The sequence below is a fragment of the Pristis pectinata genome, chromosome 30 (assembly GCF_009764475.1).
Source record: "Pristis pectinata isolate sPriPec2 chromosome 30, sPriPec2.1.pri, whole genome shotgun sequence".
In the NCBI taxonomy this organism is placed as follows: Eukaryota; Metazoa; Chordata; class Chondrichthyes; order Rhinopristiformes; family Pristidae; genus Pristis; species Pristis pectinata.
This window is the reverse complement of record NC_067434.1, coordinates 18044940-18067837: the sequence shown is the minus strand read 5'-3', so window position 1 is coordinate 18067837 and position 22898 is coordinate 18044940. Positions and strand designations below refer to the sequence as shown.

Sequence of the window (22898 nt, the reverse complement as noted above, 5' to 3'; positions counted from 1 at the left end):
TACCAGGATACTGTCTGGATAAGAGGGTATGAGCTATAAGGAGAGGTTGGACAAAGTTGGGTTGTTTTCTCTGGAAGGTCGGAGGCTGAGGGGAGACCTGATGGAAATTTATAAAATTATGAGAGGAAGAGATGGGGTTGACAGTCAGAATCTTTGCCCCAAAGTAGAAATGTCAAATACTAGAGGGCACGCATTTAAGGTGAGAGGAGATGTGTGGGGCCAAGTTCTTTTAAACAGAGAGTGGTAGATGCCTGGAATGGGCTGCCAGGGGTGGTGCTGGAAGCAGATCAGATGTGGTGATTAAGAGGCTTTTAGATAGACACATGAATATGCAGGGCGTGGAGGGGTATGGATCACATGCAGGCAGAAGAGATTTAGTTTAATTTGGCATTGTGTTCAGCGCAGACATTGTGGGCCAAAAGGCCTGTGCCTGTGATGTAATGTTCTCTGTTCTGCTGTAATGATATTGTGCCTTAGTGAGACCATATCTGAAGTATTGTGTACAGTTCTGGTCTCCTTACCTAATAAAGGATGTGTTTGCCACAGAGGCTTCAGTAGATTTGTTCCTGGGATAGCAGGTCTGTCACAGGAAGAGAGATTGTGCAGGCTAGGCCCCTGCTCTTTAGAGTTTGAAAGATTAAGAGGTTATGTAATTGAAACTTATAAAAACTTTGTAGAGGTCTTAACAGGTGCCAAAGGATATACCCCCTAGAACTTTGTGTCACATTCTCAAAATAAATGGAGCTCCTACAATGGACAAAATACACTTGGTTAAAGACCACAGTCCGTGATGTACATCTATGTCACCTTATTGTCCATTCTTGTGTGCGAAATAGGTTGTACACTGACCCACAACAGTTCAGGTAGCAGCTGCACGTAACTTAGGCAGTACTGAATGTTCACAAATCAACATTAATGTGTAAATCATGTGCTTTCCTCATATCATACTGCCTCTATATGACAGAGTCTCCCTTTTGCTCTCCTATTAGGAAAACTCCAGCGTGAAGAAAAGCATTAGCCAGATGACCCAAAGCCTGATCCGCAACCTCTCAGCCCACAGCCAGTACCAGGAGGCACGGGAAATAATCAAGCCGTCAGTCACGGATAAGCAGACCATCTTGAAACCCAAGACTCAGTCCAGCCAGAAGGATATACTGAGCGTGTGCAATGATCCCTGTGTCTTAGCTCAGCAGCTAACCCATATCGAGATGGTAGGTGAACATTTCTGAACTTAAAGGAATTAGAGGATGGACAACAGAATTCAGAGGCTTAAAAAAAACTGCAAGGAGCAGTACCTTAGTTACCACTAACCAGTTGACATGTCGAGATGATGTGTTTGTCACAACACTGCTTTTTTCCCCAAACCATTAACACCATGCTGGATTATTAACTAATTGCACGCTGCTAGCACTCAAGAACAGAGTGGGGTGTGGAGGGCATGTATAGGGTGGAAGTAAGGAGCTCCCTGAGAGGAAGAGTTCAAAGAATCATTAACAAACAGAAACAAACCATTTGCTCCATATATTCTAGCTCCAATCTATTTCCCCAAATGGACCCCCCCCTCCAATATAAAACCATCCCCTGCACCTGGTAGCTCATATTAACAACTAGTCACCTTTCAAAAGAATTTATGAGCATCCAGAAATGGTATGTAAGAGAGAACTCCACATGCTAACCCAGCATCTGCATGTAAAAAGTGTGGAGAGTTTTTATTTCAAACCTCCCTTTTAATTTTTGTTATCATTTTGAAACTTGTGCCCTCTGTATACCATTGCAATGAAGATTGAGGACAACAGAACTCTATTTACCCATTTATGACCCAAAATAATGTAGAAGAGATGTGAGTGGGATAAATGTCTTTTTAATATTGCAGTGCCTTTATTATTATAATACTTAGTATATGCTTAGTTGGATTTTTATCCTTGATTCAACCTGTGATCTAAGATATGAGACGTTAGATGTAGCAACAGCAATTTTGGGAGGAAATTGTTTGCCAATATTAATGAAACTGCAAACTAATTGATCATTCCTTGCTATGTATAGGATCGATTAATGCACATCACCCCAGAGGAACTGGTGCATATATTCAACCACATGGATTCAATGGACAATCATAAGGTAAGAGAAAGAGGGACAGTTTTACAACTCCTCGGCTCACAAACCGCAAAGATTTTCTTTTGTTGGTAAAAGACAGTTAATTCAGGTAGAAAATGAAAACCTAACCACTGCTAAAGTGAACCCAAGCTGAGCTTGAGGGTTTAAAACCTTCTCAATACCTCACCCAACCCAATCATCACTAAGCATACATATCTCAGGCATGTTGCTGATCTATTTGATGATGGAACAGCAAATATTGATCAAGAAGCGGGGATGCGTGTGGTAAAATAATAAATCAGAAAATGCTGGAAATGCTCAGCAAGTCAGGGCACATCTGTGGGAAGAGAAACAGAGTTAATGTTCTGAACTAACAGAGTTTTGACGAAGTTTTCGTCAGTTTTCAGTTTTCAACCTGAAGCGTTAACTCTGTTTCTGCTCCCACCGATACAGCGTGACCTACTGAGTTTTATTTTAGATTTCCAGCATCTGCACCCTTTTTGATCGACATGCATGGTACTGAGCTGGTATAATACAACGTCACATATTTTATCACAATATACATCCAACCCTGCTCCACCCAACCCACACACCGTTGGGCTTGGATGGGCTGGGCAGGCTCCACATCACTGTCGAACACTTTGTCACCTTACACCAGTAAGTTAATAATATTACATACTTCAAGGTCAGGTGGCATTAATGGTGTTTTGGAAGAAGTGGAGAGAGGGTATTAACAGATATCTACCCATTAGATGTCAAAATATAGTTGAAACAGAGTAAAATAGGGCTTAATAAAAGTGGTTGGGTGGATGCTTTGCAAAATGTGAGATGTCACTGCTTGAGGTTGCTGTGTTCACTATTCTAATGGAGCCCCTATGATAGTATAGTGGGCCACTGATTTCAGACAGGCACTTCCAGCATGCTTTAATATTGATGTCTCACAGCTGGTGGTCCAGCAGATTGAAGCGTTTCTAAGCTCCAGTTGTTCTGGTCTGCCTGCTATGGGCCGTTTTGTTTGATAGATTGATGCTGAGCCTTTGTTGTGGCTCCCAGTCAGGAATGTGATCGTCCTGGAGCCTCTGATACACCAGCAAACAGCTGGAAGGAGCAGGCGAGGAACCTGAAACCACAAAGCTGCCCACGGGCATTAACGCCCTTGAGGGTCGGAAAATCATTCATCAAAAACTCGACTGGCGGGCAAACGTCTTGACGTTAAATCTTTTATTCTGTTTCTTTTCAAGAGCTGTCGCAGCGACATCAAAAAGACGTACAACTTGGAAGCATGTGACAACTGGTTTAATCGGCTCAGTTCACTGGTAGCGACCGAGATTTGCAGAGTGAGTTAACAGTAATGATTCTCGTCCCTGACAAGTCAGTTAGTCGCCTCAGCTGCTGTACTGCGATGCGTCAGCAATATTGGTGTTGCAATTGCTTGGCGCCGCTGTCTGGAGGTTAGAGAGTTCGCCAACAAGTAAACTACTATGATGATGATGGTACAGTCATTTACTCTCAGGGCTTCTCCACCTGTTTCACAGGCCACAAGTCAAGTCTCCGTTGAGTGTGAGGCACCGTGTGTGCTCTGTCACATGCAACATATTGTGTTATAATGCTGGTGGGTGGGGATAAAGGGGTGAAATCCTAATCGCCATCCAGTAGTCTCCTTTTCAAGCAGTCTGTCTACCCTCCCCCACACACAGTCTCACAGCCCATTTCTATCCAATTGCAGGTTGGAAAAAAGAAACAGAGGACGCGGGTGGTTGAATTTTTCATCGACGTGGCAAGAGAATGTTTCAACATTGGAAACTTCAACTCCCTGATGGCCATCATATGTGAGTTTTCTCTCCAAAATCCCCCACCTTCCTCTTTAGCATCTCCAATTTTAAGCGTTCCACCACCGGTTGCCATGACTTCAGTTGCTTGGGCCCAGGGTCCTGGAATTCCGTCCCTTAACTTCCCTGCCCATCCTTTTTCCGCTAAAATGTTCCTTAAAATCTACCTCAATCCAAGCTCTCTGTCACTTGCCCGAATGTCTCTTGATGTGACCTGGTATTTAAAATTGTCTGCAATATTATACAGTCATATGAAGCTGCTTGGGGTGCTTTAGTACATTAATGGCACTGTATGTGTGCCAATCAGTGTAAAATAAGGAGGGGCTTCTTCCTTCCATTCACAGTACTGAGAGACAAACGTGTTTCTACAGAACCCACTTGCTCTGCTCACAGTTCTCTTCCTTCTCCCCTTTGTAGCTGGCATGAACCTCAGCCCTGTTGCCAGACTGAAGAAAACTTGGTCGAAGGTCAAAAAGGCAAAATTTGAAGTTTTGGAAGTAAGTACAGGGCAGGTAGAGGTGGGAAGAGTGGGTGGTGTGGACGGCACCTCTGCGTAACACAGCGGGTGCTGTTCCCACAGATTCTACACGTCATTTGATCTTGTACTGTGCGTTTGCACTTTGGAAAGAGGAGGCCACCAAGTCTGAGCTTCTGTTGTGACTCAGAGTGTCAGCTCCATTCCCACCCGACTGGCACGTCCTTCAGTGTCTTGTTTGACCAGGCATCCCTCAGTCTCCATCACTGGGAGACCCAGACGATGAGGGAAGATCCTTCTCCAACAAAAAGTGGAGAAAGAACCCTGGGGGGTGGGCGGGACGCAGACCGTGTCCAGAAACTTGAGGGGTGGGGGTGTGGGGGGCAGTCGAGTACCTCTGCTGTCAGTTGCACAGAGGCACATGATGGTGAGATCTCCTGAGGTCAGTATCAGTGGGCTTCTTTCTTCCTACTTGACTGCCCAGTGATTAGAGCACCATCCTGTGGCTATGCTGGGACTGTGCTTGGGTTAGAGTGTAGGGTTGCCCAAGGAAGTTCTGGGACAAATCACCTAAAAATATCACATACTCTTCATATAACCTGTGCCCACTTCAGTGGGGATGTCCATTTCCAAACGTAGACACTTCAGTCTTGCATTGTCACGCTCCCAACCACAGAGAGGGTGCTCACTACTTCATTGCCTGTGTTCACCTGGCACTGGGCTGAAACCATTTTCGTGTGATCACATTTGCATCAACTTTCTGTAACTTAACCGAAGCAGCGACCTACCTGAAGTGGGTCAGTGCCTCCCGTAAATCAGCAGAAGCATCATCTGTTATTCCCACAACATTGATTTAGGACTCGAGGTGCTAACGTTCGATTTCCCAACACCAACCAATGCACATTGTGTATAATGTTCTGCATCTTCATGATTTTCGTGTACCATTCATAAAATTATAGAACCATTTGGCCCTTTGATCTGTTCTGGCTCTTTGATGGAGCTTTCTAATCAATCCTTGCTTGCTTTTTCCCTACGACCCTTGCAGTTTTGTCCATTTATATCCTCAGCCAATTGCCTTCTGGAGAGCCTCTGGGGACCTGGAGTGTGCCTGCCTTCAACCTCCTCTGGAGTCTGTCCTCAGTGTCACTAGAAGCGGTGTAAATAAAGAGAAGGTGCCTGTGCTATCTTTGATCAGGGACACATAACTAGGTAGCTGTCTCTCACACATATGAGCACATGGATACATATATATGTAGACACATACACAGGTATATGCACAGACACACACACACCCAAACCCAAGGAAGTTTCTAACTAAAGGCAAATTCTTTTTTGTTCTGTGTTTTATTGAATAGAATCACATGGATCCTTCCAGCAATTTCTCTCACTACAGAACAGCTCTTCAGGGGGCTGTGCAGCGATCCCAGACAGCGCACAGTAACCGTGAGAAGGTAAGTGATGCAATGTAATGGAAAAAAATAACCCATCCATCAGTGGACAGAAAAAATCACCAGCTGGGCCTCTCCTTTATCTCTTCCTCTGTTCATTGGTGGTTGAGGACTCCAGATACCCTAGAGTTACATTGAATGTCCAAGTCAGAAATGGGTCAACTGCTACCTGCCCTTTCTACCTACCTCATTTTACCCTCTCGGTGAGAGCCTTTCTTTGGCACATGCTCATCAAATTTCTACTTAAATTGGATCTCAATCACTCACTATTCTCTGGGTGAAAAACTTCCTGAGTTCTTCTGGATTTATTATTGGTAAATTTAAAATAGGCTTATTATTGTCACATGTACCGAGATACAGTGAAAAACTTTGTTTTGCATGCCATCCACACAGATCGTTTCACCACATCAATGCATTGAGGTAGTACAAGGGAAAAGCAACAACAGAATGGAGAATTAGGTGTTACAGTTACAGAGAAAGTGCAGTGCAGGCAGACAATAAGGTGCAAATATTAATAAGGCTGTTCAGTGGAAACTCTTTTCTCTTGGTCAACCCCATCAAACCCCTTCTTACATCATGGGGTAGAGAAAAACAGCACATCCCCGGACACTCTAGGGCAGTTAGCGATGGGCAATAATTGCTCCCCTTGGCAACAATGCTCACTGTTGATCCTGGCCAACAACGTCCCACGGATGAAAATCAAGTCACCCTTCCAAGTTTCTCTCAGAAGGAAAACAGAACACAACCTGTTCAATCTCTCCTGATAGTTAATGAAGGAAAGCCAAAATTCCCACTGTTCAGGCTAGATTTTTACCTCTCAGCACAGAGGTAAATTAGTCTCCATCCACACCTCCATTCCTGTTTGTGGGATCTTCCTTTGCATACAAATAGCAGCTATATTTGCATTCCCAATTGTGACTGAATGAATCGCACCAATTTATTGTCTGACAAACGCACTGTAATAATTGAGACATAAAAAGGCACCGTGTGAAAGTGAGATAAGACAGAATAAAATATCATGATTCGCCTCTTTAAATTTCCTTTAATTAAAAAAGCTATTTCTGATTCAACCACTCGAGGGAGTAAATTGTTAAATGGGTTATTTTTTTCCTTAGGTTGTCATTCCAGTTTTTAATCTCTTCATCAAAGACATCTACTTTCTGAATAAGATTCATGCCAACAGACTGCCTAACGGGCAAATTAACTTTAAGGTAAGGAGCAATACCAACATAACAAGTAAAGCAGAGCTGCATCAGTCGGACATTTCATGGTTTTAAACATTCAGAGGAAAAATAGCCCATGCTTTTGTTTCTTCCCGATGCAGAAATTCTGGGAAATTGCCAAACAAATCAGTGAGTTTATGATGTGGAAACAGGTGGAGTGTCCCTTCGAGAAGGACAAGAAGATCAAAAACTATCTCCTGACGGCTCCTGTCTACACAGAAGAAGGTGAGTACTTCATGGAGTAACTGGTCTGAGACCTGACATTGACTAGCATTGGTCTTAAAGGGACAGGAGATACAGCACATCACATGTGTGAGTTCAGGTAATAACCTCCCTTTCGGTCTTCCAAAAACAGAGAACTATATTACCAATGTAGAATGGTCGTGTGTCCTTTTAAGATAGAAGCATTAACTAATCCTTTCTTAAATGGACAGAGGACTGGTCCTATATTGGTGAATAAACAAGTTAATGCAGCATAAGAGCTCTCCTCCTCTGAAAGATCTAAATCTGGTTCGGAGGGTTCCATGTAAGGATTGGCTCAATCACAACCCACTTTGCATGGAGTTCACAGAACAAAAAGTTACAGGGATTGGACACTAAAGGTGATGTCATTCAATAAGGTTGCTTGAAGGAAGGTTTGTGTGGGGAATGAGATTGGATTAAAATATTTCATTAGGAGAATCTATCTAGGATCATAAGGGACCTCTGTAACATTGGAAGTTCTTGATACAGACAGGGGTGGCCAACATAAACCAAACCCACTGCTGTCAGAAATGCAGTAACCACTTAACTGTATAGAACATAGAGCAGTATTTGAAGAGATGCAAAACCAATATTCTACCCAGTTATTTGCATCTCTCCCTCAGCAAGTTTGGTTAAAGTAAATGCCCTTGGGTATCAAGAGTAAACCTGTCCTTTCTTGTTATTAATAAGCAATAAAAAATGAATAAACAATGCATCACCAGAGATATCTCAGTGTTTGTTTTGGTGTGAAACAAATGGCCATCACAGAATGGTTACAGCAGGGAAGGAGGCCATTCAGCCCATTAATTGTGTACTGGCTCTTTACAAGAATCCACATCGCCTTGGAAATTTTTTCCATTCCAAACCTTACCCAGCTCCCAATGGAACATTACAATTGAATCTGTCTCCATCACCATCCCTGGCAGTAAATTCCAGACACTAACCATTAAAAGAAAGGTTTGCTCCTATTGCTATTGGAGGCATCGTTCTAACTTACATTCTCTTCTTCTCAATCCTAGCACTTTACTTGGCTTCATTTGAGAGTGAGGGACCTGAGAACCACATGGAGAAGGACAGCTGGAAGTCACTCAGGTACTGAGCCCTGCCCCTGAGGATTTTTAACCCTTTGTATACAAGTGCCATTATGTGGGCTGAGAGCCCCAAATTTTGATTTGGGTTAAACCTGGGTAATGGTTAACTCAAACTTAACCAGTGAGAACCAATAAACAAGGAAAGTAGCTAAAATCTGTCCCATTCATTGAGCGGAGCTTTTGTGAGATTTGGACTAAAGAACGGTGAATCGGGATTTTCAGTGAAAGCAGAAGCTTCAAGCAAGTTCAATCCCTGGTGACCCTCTCCAGGGTTGTATTCCATCTTTAGATGAATGGAGATCTCTGATGTTGGATGGACAAGCTAAGCTGGGCCGAATGCATTCTCTGCTTTTGTAGATAAGTTCTTAAGGATTCAAGGCTTTATGCTTCAGTTCCAGAGGAAAGCAATGGCAAAATCTCAGGCAATGCCTTTATCTTGCAAAGTGATCCCTTTATGATGGTGGAGACACTTCCTGAGGTTCTGCCCAAATACATCTGAAAGTCACTGCCTCTGTCTTGTCTCAGGCAGAGCTCATGTATGCTTGGTTGTAGGACTAGACTTTTGGTTCCTTGGAAGAGTTCTAAAAGAAATGTGCTGGATACTAAATAAAAATGCACCTTCCAATGGTCATTGGGATGAAGAGCAGGTTTAATATCTCATCTGAAAGACAGGATTTCCGACACTGCTGCACTCCATCAGCAGTGCTCGAGAAGTTTGTGCTAAAGTCACTTGGAGAGAAAGTTGAATCCACAACCATCTACCTGAGTTAAGACAGTACTCCTGCCCCTGTGCTACTGCTGACACTAAACCTTGTTCTGGTAAACATTCTAACATGGCTTTTCTGTCTCTTCCTTGGCAGGGCCACACTGTTGAACAGAGCATGAAGCAACCACTTTGTACACACTGGACTCTGCGAATCATTTGCACTGCATCAGATTTTAGCTCCACTAGGAAGAGAAGAGACTTGGTTTGGTCACTTGCTTTAAATTTGTAAATTTGGTTTTGATTCGGATTCGGATCGTGACTGTACAGAGAGAAAGTGGCCGAATCTTGGGGCTTTGGTCCCACTGGCTGGGATACGTTTATTCAATGCCTTTTACAGCAGACATTGTGCTATGACTTAAAGTCACTTGTAAAATAAATGGAAGACTACGAGAAGGCAGAAGACTGACTTTTGCCACGGGGCAGGACCCTTTAATAAAGAGAAGCATCATGGGAGATCCCTGGCTGCTGTTTCTATGGATACTGGTAGAAATAGGACAATGGCAGCCTGTGAGAAATTCCTACTACTGTCAATTCATTCTTTGTTTTGTGACAACCTGCTGCTTCTGTTTGTGTGTGTGTGTGTGTGTGTGTGTGTGTGTGCACGCGCATTTGCGTGCACGCATGTGTGTATGTACACACGTGAATGAGACAATGAGAGATAGTGAGTTACGGGTATAAACAGAACAGAAGGGACTATATTGCACCAGCCCAGAATCCTACTGACTTATGTAGGGACGGGGGAGAGGACAACGTTTAACCACACAAGATTATACAAGGCAGAGAGATGAACATCCAATATAGAGTATGTACTGATGTTTCTAGATTGCAACTTATAGACTGACCATTTTGTGATGTACTGGATTGAAGCAGCCCCAGTACTTCGCCCATTCAGAGTGTGCAGATTTATTTAATGTTGTGAACTATAACATATAGTTTCATTGCTCTTACGGATTGAAGAATATTTATTTTGTGCAGTATCCATGTCCCACTTAAAATGAAGGAATCATTTTTCTGCCCTACTGCACAGATTGTTCTGTATCACCTAAAGCTAGATATTCCCAAAATCTGAGGAGCACCGTGAGCTTGCTGTACTGCAGTGAGTCCATGCCACTGCCTCTCCAACTCAACCCCATCTCACTACTGAGGCTTATCTCATTAACAGAAGCATTCATTCAATAAAACTTCAACACTTTTGCAATGTTTAACGTGCCTGACTTGCTGAGCATCTTCTGCATTTTCTGGCTCTTATGTTAACATCGAAATGTTGTTAAATCAGAATTAATTTTTAGAAAATTTAAGTACTTCAATTTCAAATCAGATGTCACCAAAACACACCCTCCCAGACTCTGCACAAGAGATTAGTGCAGGATTATTGGTCAGGTACAGATCATGTCCCATTTGGAATATTATGCATGGGATGTGTGTGGAGGCTCTTAAAATGCACAGTGGACAACATGGCCCATCTCCAGGGTTAGATAGGAAATTAATGATAAAGAACTTGATGGACAAGGGCTTGTCAACATTGGGGGAAAACCCATCTGAGCTATCCCTAAGAGGTTGGAAAAAACTTTCAGGGAACAATGCCAGGAAGAATTTTGTGCAGAGGTTGATAAATGGCTAGAAAATGTTGGACTAAGAGAAGCGGGACCCGGGAGTCTTCAGCTGGATGTTTAATCTTATTTCTGTGGCTGAAGAAGCTAGGTTATATAAGTCCAGCCTGTGAGACATCCAATCCACCAACTTAACTATTGCATTAAGTCTGTTGGTTCAAAAATGATTGTTCAGAACCAACCTGACCAGTATAGATGGTTTAGGTATATTAAACTAGTATAAGTGGATAATTTGGCATGGACACTTTGGGCCAGAGAGCTCGATTCTGTGCTCTATGACTCCATAAACCCCTTATGTGCATGAGACGTGAACTAGCTCCAACGTCACTCTACATCATTTTACAGAAACAGTAGAGTGTTTCTCTTTCTACCAAGGGTTAAGGGTGGATTCCTGGTCGTATCCCCAGGTGTGGGTATTCAAACTGGGTCTAACTATAATCCCAAGTATTCAGCAATTCAGAATCTGATCTAAAAAATCTGTGAATAAGGCTTGAGTACTGCAGAGAATTGCATAGGCGAGCTGGGAGATACATAGACTTTTACAATGTGGTTTGTGACAATCTCACTCTCTCTCCCTCGAGTCCCATGGAAACAAAATCATAATGGAGGGAGCTCCAATTATTCTACAACCTCAGCAAAACCTCTCATTAGACTCACGCATTAACCGCAGCTTGGGGATGAGGGTAAAAAGAAAAAAGCCAATTAGGTACTTTTGAAGTGTCGTCACTGGTGTAATGTGAATCAAAATACTGTGATCTTTTCATCGGAAACGTGTACAGGAAGTTCTGGAAATCCTCAGCAGGTCAGGCAGCACCTGGAGGAAGAGAAAAAAAGTTAATGTTTCAGGCCGAAGACACTTCATTAAGATATGCTTGAATAGTTGATGAAAGGTCATCTCCCTCTCTTTCCCTTCCCCAATCTGTTGTTTGCCCAAAGGTTTCAGGCCCAAAGAGTTCATGCTAACTACATGCTGACCCTACCAATTGTCATCCCCTAGCCCTGCCCCTTACACACACATTGGTAAAGTAGGTGTCAGGGACCAGTGCTTAGTGTCATCATTAAAAGCTGCTCCCCTTCCCATCTCCTCCAATAAATACAAAGTACCTACATCACTCCCCTACCTTTGATGAACAGCAAGTCTCACTGAAAAGATTGTTAGAGAGACTTGTGCTCATGTGGCATGAAGCTGTTCGTAAAGCACATTGGATTTAGTCACATGTAACCAGGAAAGCTTCTGCTCCATTAAGGTCAAAGACCATTTCGTCCTTGTTGGCTTTGACATTATAACCCATCCAATCATTCCTTCCTCTGGCTGGAGAACTGCCATTGGTACACACCACACCCTGGCAGACCCTGGGGCCTCAGAATATTTGCCCAAAAAGTGCATAAACACAGCTAAAGGAAGTCACAGCTGCAAGTTTTTTTTAATCTTTGCAAGGACAGTGCTTTTGTCTGGATTTATTGACTCATGGCACCCAGTGAGATTATTGTATGCAGCCAAGGACAAGAAATCATTCAACAAATCCTTAAGGCATTTTCTGAAGCTCTCCCCGTGCATTTAAAACTTTTAAAGAATATTTAACAAGCACATTTTGTGATTCTGCTTACAGTGAAGTGGAACAGCATCTAAATTGACAGAGTAAATGGCAGCTCCTTCTTAGAACATGGGTTGGGTGCATGTGCAAAAATAGTTTGTGGGTTCCTGCTTTGTGACGAAGAGGCCGATACAGCAGCACTCAGAAAGTCCTTGCTTCAGTGTCACTTGGGCAGATGGCTATCACAGAAAAGAGACGAGCATCAGCACAGCTCCCTCTTGCATCTATCCTGCAACTTAATACAAGGTCAAATCTCTATATTCGCCCCCTCCCTTTAAAAGATAACAACTCCCTTCATTTTCTTGCATGGGAGACATTTTACCCACCCTCAAAGAAAAAGCAGCACTCCTGAAAATGAATCTTTTATTTTTTTGTTTCCCCCTCTGGCGGGTTTATGTGTTCAAAAGCACTGAATGCATCATGCAACGGTCTCGATGTTTTAATTGTTGGTTTTTATAAAGATACAAACACAAAAAATAAATTATGTGAAAATTAGATGCGCGTGTCTGCTTTATTTTGTTTCTTCAAGTTCAAATTCCCAATTGCTCATTTTATGTTTGTTCCATGAAGAAAATGACTGGAGTTTATCTGGCAGTGAGAGGTGCCTTTGTTTTTGGAAGGGAAGGGTGGACTGGAACACGCAACACATTGCAATGGGTCTTCCCCCAGTAAAGGATGTCATTAGAGAAGGAATTGTTTCAATCCAGCAGCACAGATGTGGCATCAATAGCCAAATCAAATGTTACTGCACAAAAAAAACTGCACGCCCACTGGATTAAGTGCAGATATTACAAAGGCCAGTTCATGTCACAATAACAATTTGCATTCGTGTTGAGCCTTTAGAAGAGCGTCAAACAACATTCAACACTGAGCCACACGGAGACAAAGATGTGGCCATTGGGGTAGGTTTTATGCAGTGTCTTGAAAGAGATGGTGAGATTTGGAGATAGAAAGGTGGTGGCTTGGTGGGAGCGCGTTGGGGAGGTGATTTCAAGAACTTAGGCTTGGCCACAGATGGTTTAAAAACACAACACATGCAAGTTCCCAGAATTGCAGACACTAAGAGATCTGGGTGTTGTGGGCCAGGAGAGGTTACGGGCAAAGCAAGACCCACGCAGGGAGTTGAACTTATTGTCCATTGTGAGCCAAAGCCTAATAACTTTAAGGACAACTATTAGGTCACCATTCAGCCTCCTTTTCTGAAAAAAAGTGATCTAGTCTCTCTTAATTTTAAAAATAAACTTTATTCTTAAAAAATATATGCAAGAAATACAAAACAGTGCATGCCTTTCTTTACAACCATAGTGTTGCCCAGTCTATACATTCATTGTGTTTTCAGGTCTATACGTTTGTAGTGTTAACACATTCTATGTATGTGGCACCATTGCCACTCATGTGGCCTCTTTGGATGACTCGTACCTCAGGTGTTTGAGAGGCTTTTACACAGGGATTAGCCCCTCAATATCCATGGCGGCAGCATCTTAGACGGCAGTCCTTCCCCGCAAAGCCTTTGCTTGGTTGCATCAAACTTCAGTGCATCCCTCAGCACATACTCCTGCAATCTGGAATGTGCCAGTCAGCAGAATTCCCTTACAGACATCTCGCTGTACTGAAAGACCAAGAAGGTTCAGGCAGGCCAAACTGCACCTTTCACCGAGTTGATGATCTTCCAGTAGCACTTGATATTTCCCTCAGTATGTGTCACTGGGGACAGCCCATAGATCAGAGAGTCCTCTGTTACACAGCTATTCGGGACAAACCTCGACAACGACTCTTGCATCCTTTTCCAGACCTTCTTTGCAAATGCACAGCCCACAAAGAGGTGGACTATTGTCTCATCTCAAAGCCGTCTCAAGGGCAGAGTGCTTACAGGGGCAACACCGACTGTGTAGAAAGGATCTGAAGGGGTGGGCCCCTTTCACTGCCAAGTGAGGTCTTGGTGCTTTGTTGGTGAGTTCTGATGATGAGGCGTTCTGCCAATTGGTTTTGACGGTCTGCTCAGGGAACCATCCTACAAGCTCCATCGTATCATTCTCCTGCAAGGCCTGCAGGATGTTCCATACTGACCACTGCAGTCTGTCCATTCTTTCCTGATGGGTACACCCTCACAATTCTGCCCTTATCCTTGTTAAGAATCTCTGCATCCTCCAGTGCCTCTCTGAATGTGGTGGAATGTGAATGTGTTGGTTCAACACAGGTTTTGTATACCTTCCTTACTTTTCAATTCTAGTCCTCCAAAAATACACTCGAGTACTTTGTTTGCTTTTTTTTAATGGTCTTGCTGACATGTGGGACAAATTTAAATGGTTGGTGTACTTGTCTCAGAGAATAATACATTTATAATGACAGAAGGGTATTGCCGTGTGGCTAGCAATGCATTTCATGCTGCTAGTCCACAGGTGCTCACCCTTTAAGATTCTGTGCCTGCACTAGTGTAGCATCTATCAACAGGAGCAGCATTATAGCCGAGGACATTAGAATATCAAGAGCAATAACAGGCCATCCTGCCCCTTGCTTCCACTTTCAGCCTGATAGTTAACCAACAGAGCTGCCCCAATTGGCAGAGACTTTGAACAGAAACCTTGCACCTATTTTCAGAAGAGCAACCACTAAAAGCATTCCAATAAAAGTGGAAAACACAGCAGCAAATGGCAGGGAGGAAATTATAACAACCACAAGCACTGGAAGAAAGCTATATGGCAAGCTAATGGAACTAAAGGCTGCTAAGTCCACAGGACCAGATGACCGGTACCCTAGGATCTTAAAGTAAGTGGCTGCAGAGGTGGTGGATGCATTGGGTACGACCTTCCAAACTTCCCCAATTCTGCAAGGCATTAGAAAACTGCATATGTGACGATGATGGAGTATAATGTGGGGAAGTGTGGTTACTCACTTTGGAAGGGAGAAAAACAGAAAACTATTCAAAAGAAGAGACATTTCTGCAATTGAGTGGGATCAGAGGGTCACTTTAGCTTGCAGGTACAGGAAATAACTAGGAAGGTAAATGGAATATTGGCCTTTATTTAACAGAGAATGGTGTATAGAGGTAGTAAAGTATTACTACAACTGCACCTGGTGTTTTGGTCTCCTTATTTAAGGAGGGACATACTTGCCCTGGAAACAGTTCAGAGAAGTTTCATTAAGTTGGTTCAGGGAATGAAGGGGTTGTAATTGAGGAACGGTTGACCAGGCTGGGCCTATGCTCATTCGAAGTTAGAAGAATTATTGGAATGATTGAAGGTGCTTGAATGTTAGCTGCTCAGAGGGATGTTTCTCCTGGTAGGAAGATCTAGAAGTAGTTTCAGAAAAAGGGATCGTCCATTTAAGATAGAAGAATTTCACCTCTCAGAGGGTTATGAATCCTTGGATTTCTTTATGGCTGGCGAGAGATGGAGGCTAAATCTTTGAATATGTTATAAGCCGAGATAGATTTCTGGTCTATTTCCAGAGTCAAGGGTTATGGGGATCAGGCAGAATGTGGAGCTGAGGTTGGGGGGAGATCAGCCATGATCATATTGTATAATTGAGGAGTCGCGTGGCCAACTCTTACTCCAGTGTCTTAGAACGTAAAACATAGAAGAGTGCAGCACAAGAACAGGCCCTAGGCCCACGATGTTGTGCTGAACTAATTCAATCATAATTAAGTGCCTAACTAAACTAATCCCTTCTGCCTACACAATGTCCAATCTCTGCACATTCATGTGCCTATTTACAAGCCTCGTAAATGCCTCCATCGTACTTGCCTCCACTATAACTCCTGGCAGTACATTCCAGGCTCCCATCACTCTCTGCGTAAAAAATGACCCAAGACCTAAGTCCACTTATCTGCCTTTTCCACAAACACTTTAGTACGCTGAGTTTACAATTGCCCCAGTATTAATTGCCACTTGCAGGAGTGAGTTCTGAATTCCTGCCACTTTCTGTGTGTAGGAGTGTTCTCACAACTTCACTCACAAAAACCTTGGCTCTAATTCTTTAGCTTCTTCACCAGTCCCATACTCTCAATATTTTGAAAACAGCAAGTGAGAAACCTAAATTCCAGGGAAAACAACCTCATTTTCTGATACTCTCTGCTTGCAGTTTAACTATTGGGGTCCAGTAAAGTGATACTGCCTCCATGGTCAATATAACCTTCCTAAGGTCAATTGCCCAGAACTGCTCAATGTGCTTCAATAGGAAGAATCCCCGTTCTGTAGTTCAGCTTCTAGTCTAACAATCCTTGTTTCGTTTTGCCTTCAGTATTCTTAAACAGTTCATTTTCATGTCGTTCAAATGTGCTCTGTCTTTCTGTCATATTCTATCTGCCTGATCCCACCCACAGCTCCTTCTGTCTGTCTCTCCTGCACTCTTTGAGCCTTCCACTAGTTCCTGCTCACTGTCTCTGGTATGTTGATGTCCTCACTAATAGTTCTTCCTTTGGAATTATGTTGGAACTTTGGAACTAGTATCTATGGAACAAAGTAGACTGGGGTATTTCTATCATGAGAGGCCTAGACAAGCCAATCAGGAAAGACTTATTTCCCTCAGCAGAGAAGCCTGTAACCAGGGGGCATAGATTTAAGTCAGTTGGCAGAAGGATTGGACAGAAGATGAGAAAGTTATTTTCTCCCGAAGAGTGGTGGGGTCTGGAACTCACTGTCTGTAAGAGAGTTGAAGCCAAAATCCTTGGAGTGTTTAAAAGTGCCTGGGTGATCACTCGACATGATTTAAGGGCAGGAAGTGGGAGTAACCTAAATAGCTCAACTTGGATGGCATAGGGATGATGAGTTGAATGGCCTCTTTCCATGCATTTTTATGACACAATTATAATTCCTTGACTCTGCACTCTGAAAATTCATTCAGTTATCTTCATGTATTCTCTCAGCCTGTCCCCTCTGACAATCCAGAGACACAAGGGATTCTGCAGATGCTGGCATCTGGAGCAACACACACAAAACGCTGGAGGAACTCAGCAGGTCAGGCAGCATCTACGGAGGGAAATGAACAGTCAACGTTTTGGGTTGAGTCCTGACGAGGGGTCTCAACCCGAAACGTCGACTGTTTATTTCCCTCCATAGATGCTGCCTGAACTGTTGAGTTCCTCCAGCATTTTGTGTGTGTTGCTCCTTCTAACAGTCCTTTCTGTCTGCCTTCTCCAAAATCTCTTTCTAATCTCTCGCTCTCTCTCAGGGGCCCCTCTCTCATCCTCTGCCTGCCCCCTCTCACCCTCCTTTCCAACTGTCCTCAGTTCTATTCCTCTTGTACCCTGTCCCCTCCCATTAGTCCATTCTTCCTCTCCTGCTCAGCACAACATCTCCCTTCCTTTGTCTAACTCTGGCCTCTCACTGCCCTCTGACAATTGGCTCCTGCATGTCATTCCATTTTGGAATCCCTTCTGTTTTGTACGTACACCACCTCAACTGCTCTCCATTCCCTCGCCTCAGGAGTAGGGTAATGGGGGAGAAACAACTCCCAGGAAGTGATCCCCGTCAGACGGGGTTTAACGTTACATTTTAAACGCACCTCCCCAACAGCTTCGGGACATGTGCAGGACTCTGCTCTGGAACAGAGAGCAGGAGGCGTCGGAGAAGAGACTTTGTGAGTGAGCCGTTGGGTGGAGAGGGGGAAACGAGGGCAGCAGGATCTTCCAATGGACCAGGTGAGGCAACCAGTTCTCTTGCACCTCTTGCTGCTGTACCAACTGATGGGGCTGCCCGCTGGCCAGGACCTCTCATTGGAGAATGGCAACCTCCACTCCCACCACATTGGCCGCAGGAGCGTGCTGGACATTGCCTTTGTGCTGTGGTGCTACAGGAACCACTATCAGTTCTCCATCTACAACGTCAACGGCTACGGCTGTTACTGCGGCAAAGGAGGGGACGGCGTGCCCCTGGATGACTTTGACACCTGCTGCTTCAACCACGACTGCTGCTACGAGGCCGCGCTTCTCACCTCCTGCGGCAAGGGCACCAACATCTACCTGAAGCCCAACTACGCCGTGTGCGAGGTGGGCAGGGCCGAGTGCCCAGAGGGCTTGGAGCCCTGCTCCAGCGACCTCTGCCTCTGTGACAAGCACTTCGCTGAATGCCTGGCCATCTCCACCTACCAGGACCAGCACGCCAGCTACCAGCAGAAGTTCTGCACGGAGCCCAAGCGCAAGTGCCCCACCGAGCAGAAGATTGACATGGAGGCAGACACCAAGAGATAGGATGGGGGGGGGGACCTCAGTCACTGCCCCACCCTACTGGAAGTCACCTAACATTCATGTTAAACCTGCAAACTTTATCAACGGCTGTGTTTGCCTCAATTTACCATTAGCGGAGTAGACACTGTCATGGACGAAGGGGGTGGTGGGTTTTTGGGGTGAGAACATACACCCACATTTTGTCCATCCTCCATTCTGTCCCTAGCTAGGTGCCCCCACATTTTTTGAGACACCCTTTGTCCACTGGAGAAGTAATGGGACATTAAACCAAGGCCCCATCTATCCTCTGAGGGAACAGTGTTCCAGATTCTCACCGTTCTTTCCCTCATAAATGGCCTAAGTTAGAAAGGAAGATGCTAGACTGGAAGAATTGCCACCCTCACCCTCCTTTGCTCCCCATCTACCCATTGCTGTCTCTCACCTGCCTTGTGCCCACCCTCTCTCCTGTCCACCTATCACTGCTCTGATCAGCAACCTCCCCCCCACCCCCATTTATTGGGCATTGGGCATTGGGCATCCTACTCTCCTGTCTTCAGTTCTGAAGGAAGATCCTGACCCGAAACGTTGACTGTCTGCTTCTAACCACAGATGCTGCCTGGTCTGCTGAGTTCTTCCAGCTCTTTGTTTACTTTTTGACCTAGATTCCAGCATCTACAGTCTTTTGTTTGTCCTGTAAGAAGTTAAGGTTTAATGAAGTGGGGGAGCGAGTTTGATGGGGTTTATAGAGGGAAGGAATTATCAACCTATCCTTCTGCACAATGGCAGCGTTAGTTAGGACTTGTGGATCTCAGAACAAAGTCAGAACTGGTCACCTTTAGTTGCGCTGCACAGATACAGGGGCCCCCTTTCCTAAAGGCAGCCTGGTAATATTGGTGTTGTCGCTGTTGCTAGGACGAACTTAGCAACACATAACAAGCTAGCAACACTGCCATGGAGAGCAGCATAGCAACGGCAGGAGGAGTGAAGGCAGCATAGCAACCCAGGAAAGGAGCACAGCAACACAAGGAAGCCGAGAGCCAGCCTTGCCAGTCGGGAATTATGCAGAGAACAGGGTGTAGTGGGAGGGGAGAAGGAAGTTCACTGCTACCAGAAGCCAGCTCATTAACAGGGTGTGAGAAGTGGAGGCAATGATACAACTTTAACCCATTCACTGCCTCTGTGGAGGATGACAGGGTGCAGAATGGGCACAACTCAAGTTGAACATATTTGTCTTTGAAGAATTAATTTGCAATCAATTTTCATAGGTTCTTTCCCCTTGGGAGTGGGCACCGATAACAACATTTACTGCTCCCCTAGCTTCTCCTCATACCCCCTGTGTCCCCTCCAGTGAAGGAATTGGGTGTAAATTGCTCAGACCATCCTGAGGTATTCACATGCTGGTGAATCTGTCCACTCGCTGGTTCGATGTTGATGCAAAGACATTCACTGCAGCTTGGGCTGAAACCTTTCTATTAAAAGTACTGCAAAGTACTCTCGCACAAAGCCATCAAAGTGTTTATTACAGACTGCACACTGCACCATCCAGTTTGGATGCTGTGACCATCATTTGATCAAAGGCTCTGTGTGTGTGTGTGTGTGTGTGTGTGTGTGTGTGTGTGTGTGTGTGTGTGTGTGTGTGTGTGTGTGTGTGTGTGTGTGTGTGTGTGTGTGTGTACAAGCCTCAGATTTGCAGGGCAAACCTGCTAACTGAGAATAAAATATGGTTTGAAAATGCAGCTGTAAAAATCCGTCTCACTCGTTGCAACAGTCAGCGACTGGGGAGGAGTGCCGATGGGGGGGGTACCAGCAGTTGGATGGTGGAAAGGGGTACTGTCTTTTCCTGTTGATTGCCCCTTCTGTCCTTTCTCCTCTCACTGCCTCCCTCTCTGGTTATTCTCCCACATACTTCAATGCTCACTCTCCTCTCTCCCTCCCACCCACACTGTCAGCCATCACTCTAATGTACTGGGGAATGAACTACAAAGAGCCACCTGATGTTTAAGGTGATCAGGAAACTTGGCTTCTCGAGACAAGGGTACAGCAATGAAGAGATAATGTTCCATTATAGGACTTTTCAGAATTGAATTCGGTTTAAAAATACTAGACCTGTGTGGCACAGTGGTAGGTCTGCTGCCTCACAGTGCCTGAGTTCAATCCTGAGCTCCGGTGCTGTCGGTGTGGAGTTTGCACATTCTCCCTGTGGGTTTCCTCGGGGTGCTCCGGTTTCTTCCCACATAAGATAAGATATCTTTATTAGTCACATGTACATCGAAACACAGGGCGAAATGCATCTTTTGTGTAGAATGTTCTGGGGGCAGCCTGCAAGTGTTGCCACGCTTCCGGCACCAACATAGCACGCCCAAAACTTCCTAACCCCATACGTCTTTGTAACATGGGAGGAAACCGGAGCACTCGGAGGAAACCCACGCAGACATGGGGAGAACGTACAAACTCCTTACAGACAGTGGCCAGATTTGAACCCGGGTTGCTGGCACTGTAAAGATCCCCACCATCCCAAAAACAGGTCGGTCGGTTAGTCAGGCACTGTAAGGTGAGTGGTAGAACCTGAAGCTGATGGGAATTTGGGGACAATAAAATGGGCCAGAGCAGGGTGGGTTTAATGATGGGTGCTTGATGGTCAGCAACGACCCAGTTGATGAAGGGCCTGTTTCTGTGCTGTATGTCATTATGACTCCGTGAGAATTTAAAAGGTTGGTACTGGTACAAGCTGTCACTGTAATTAGCTGACAGCTGGTTGTCAAATGCTCTTAATCTGTCATCCTCATCCAGTCTGGTGCCCCTGGCTGCACTCCCACTGCCCTCAGGACTGGTGAGCCCTCAGGCATAGTAAATCAGGGATGGGCAGTAAACACCAGTCTTTCCAGCAAGCCCACAACGCCAGCAATGAATTACAATATTTCACTCTTACACAAAGTGAGATCAGAAGCATCATTGTGCACGGAACAGCTTCAGTCCCTGTGAACCCAGCATCAGTGCTCCAGTAAATTACTGTGAAATTCAATCATTTTTACATTGTTCTCCTTAAGCTGCAAACCCTCCATCCTCCCTCCTCCTCCACTGGTGAAGATCAAGACTCATCCTACGCTAAAAGGTGGTCTGCAGATCCAAGTTGCTGCTGCTTTTGTTTGTGGGAGCTTATCTTACCCAGCACTCTGTGCTTGAGACTGCAGTAATGGGTGCACTTCAGAAGCACGTCACTGGCTGTGAGGGATGCCATGAGGATGTGAGAAGTGCCACATAAATGCAATCTCTCCATTTTACGTAGAGCATAGTGAACACATTAATTTCTGATCTCTCTTTCTCTATCTCTCGCTTCTCTATCTTGCACTCTCTCAATCCCTATCTCTTTCTCTCTCTCTTCCCCCTCTCTCTCTGCCTCTCCTTCTCTCTTCATCTCTTCTCCTCCATCTCTCTCCCTTTCTTTCTCCTTTCTCTCTCTCTTCCCCCCCCCCCCCCCCACCGCTCTCTCTAGATTTGTCCTCGGTTCTCTTATCGAAAATTATATATTAAGCATATGAGTAGTCGGTTACTGTGACGCACAGCGATGCTCTCCCTGCCTTTAATCTTTGCTGCTCCACTTACACAGCATTGTTCCTCCTGAATTTCCGAGTACCTACGGCACAGACTGGGTCCCTATGGATGGACCACTCACTTCCACTTTGGTGCCAGTTCATGGTTACCTGCACTTACTGCACCACTGAATCTGAACCAAACCATTAACCATAGTTAACAGCAGGGAACTGGGAATTCAACACATTGATGCAATCATGAAGAAGGCGTGCCAGTGGCTCTACTTTGTTAGGAGTTTGAGGAGATTTGGTATGTCACTCGACTCTTACGAATTTCTATAGATGTACGGTGGAGACCATTCTGACTGGTTGCATCACCGCCTGGTATGGAGGCTCCAATGCACAGGATCGCAAGAGGCTGCAAAGGGTTGTAGATTCAGCCAGCTCCATCAGGGGCACAACACTCCCCACCATTGAGGACATTTTCAAGAGGCGGTGTCTCAAGAAGGCAGCATCCTTCACTAAGGACCCTCACCATCCAGGACATGCCCTCTTCTCGTTACTGCCATCAGGGAGGAGGTACAGGAGCCTGAAGACCCACACTCAACGACTCAGGAACAGCTTCTTCCCGTCTGCCATCAGATTTCTGAACTATCCATGAACCCATGAACACTACCTCGTTATTCCTTTTTGTTTGTGCAATTTATTTATTTTTGTAATTTATAGATTTTTATGTCTTTGTGCTATACTGCTGCCACAAAACAACAGATTTCACATAAGTCAGTGATAATAAACCTGATTCTGATTCTGATTCTGAACTCAGGAGGGACC

The 22898-nt window shown here is 44.7% G+C and overlaps 2 protein-coding genes across 5 annotated transcripts in view; one reads left to right on the top strand and one right to left on the bottom strand.

Moving 5' to 3' along the window:
* The window catches only part of LOC127584604 (ras-GEF domain-containing family member 1A-like), a 63468-nt gene extending 50606 nt beyond the window's left edge, over window positions 1-12862 (top strand). For 3 of the 4 annotated variants that reach the window (XM_052041389.1, XM_052041386.1, XM_052041388.1), the window contains exons 5-14: window positions 990-1211; window positions 2044-2118; window positions 3336-3431; window positions 3821-3923; window positions 4341-4420; window positions 5754-5849; window positions 6962-7057; window positions 7171-7294; window positions 8332-8404; window positions 9264-12846. In XM_052041389.1, coding sequence (XP_051897349.1) covers window positions 990-1211; window positions 2044-2118; window positions 3336-3431; window positions 3821-3923; window positions 4341-4420; window positions 5754-5849; window positions 6962-7057; window positions 7171-7294; window positions 8332-8404; window positions 9264-9288 — 990 coding nt within the window. In that variant the 3' untranslated portion in view covers window positions 9289-12846. Of the gene's footprint in view, window positions 1-989; window positions 1212-2043; window positions 2119-3335; window positions 3432-3820; window positions 3924-4340; window positions 4421-5753; window positions 5850-6961; window positions 7058-7170; window positions 7295-8331; window positions 8405-9263 lie in introns of all 4 variants that reach the window. The other variant, XM_052041387.1, reaches the window with a different exon arrangement.
* The window catches only part of csgalnact2 (chondroitin sulfate N-acetylgalactosaminyltransferase 2), a 90271-nt gene continuing 78844 nt past the window's right edge, over window positions 11472-22898 (bottom strand). Inside the window, exon 10 of the mRNA XM_052041385.1 lies at window positions 11472-11593. Coding sequence (XP_051897345.1) covers window positions 11583-11593 — 11 coding nt within the window. The 3' untranslated portion in view covers window positions 11472-11582. The remainder of the gene's footprint in view (window positions 11594-22898) is intronic.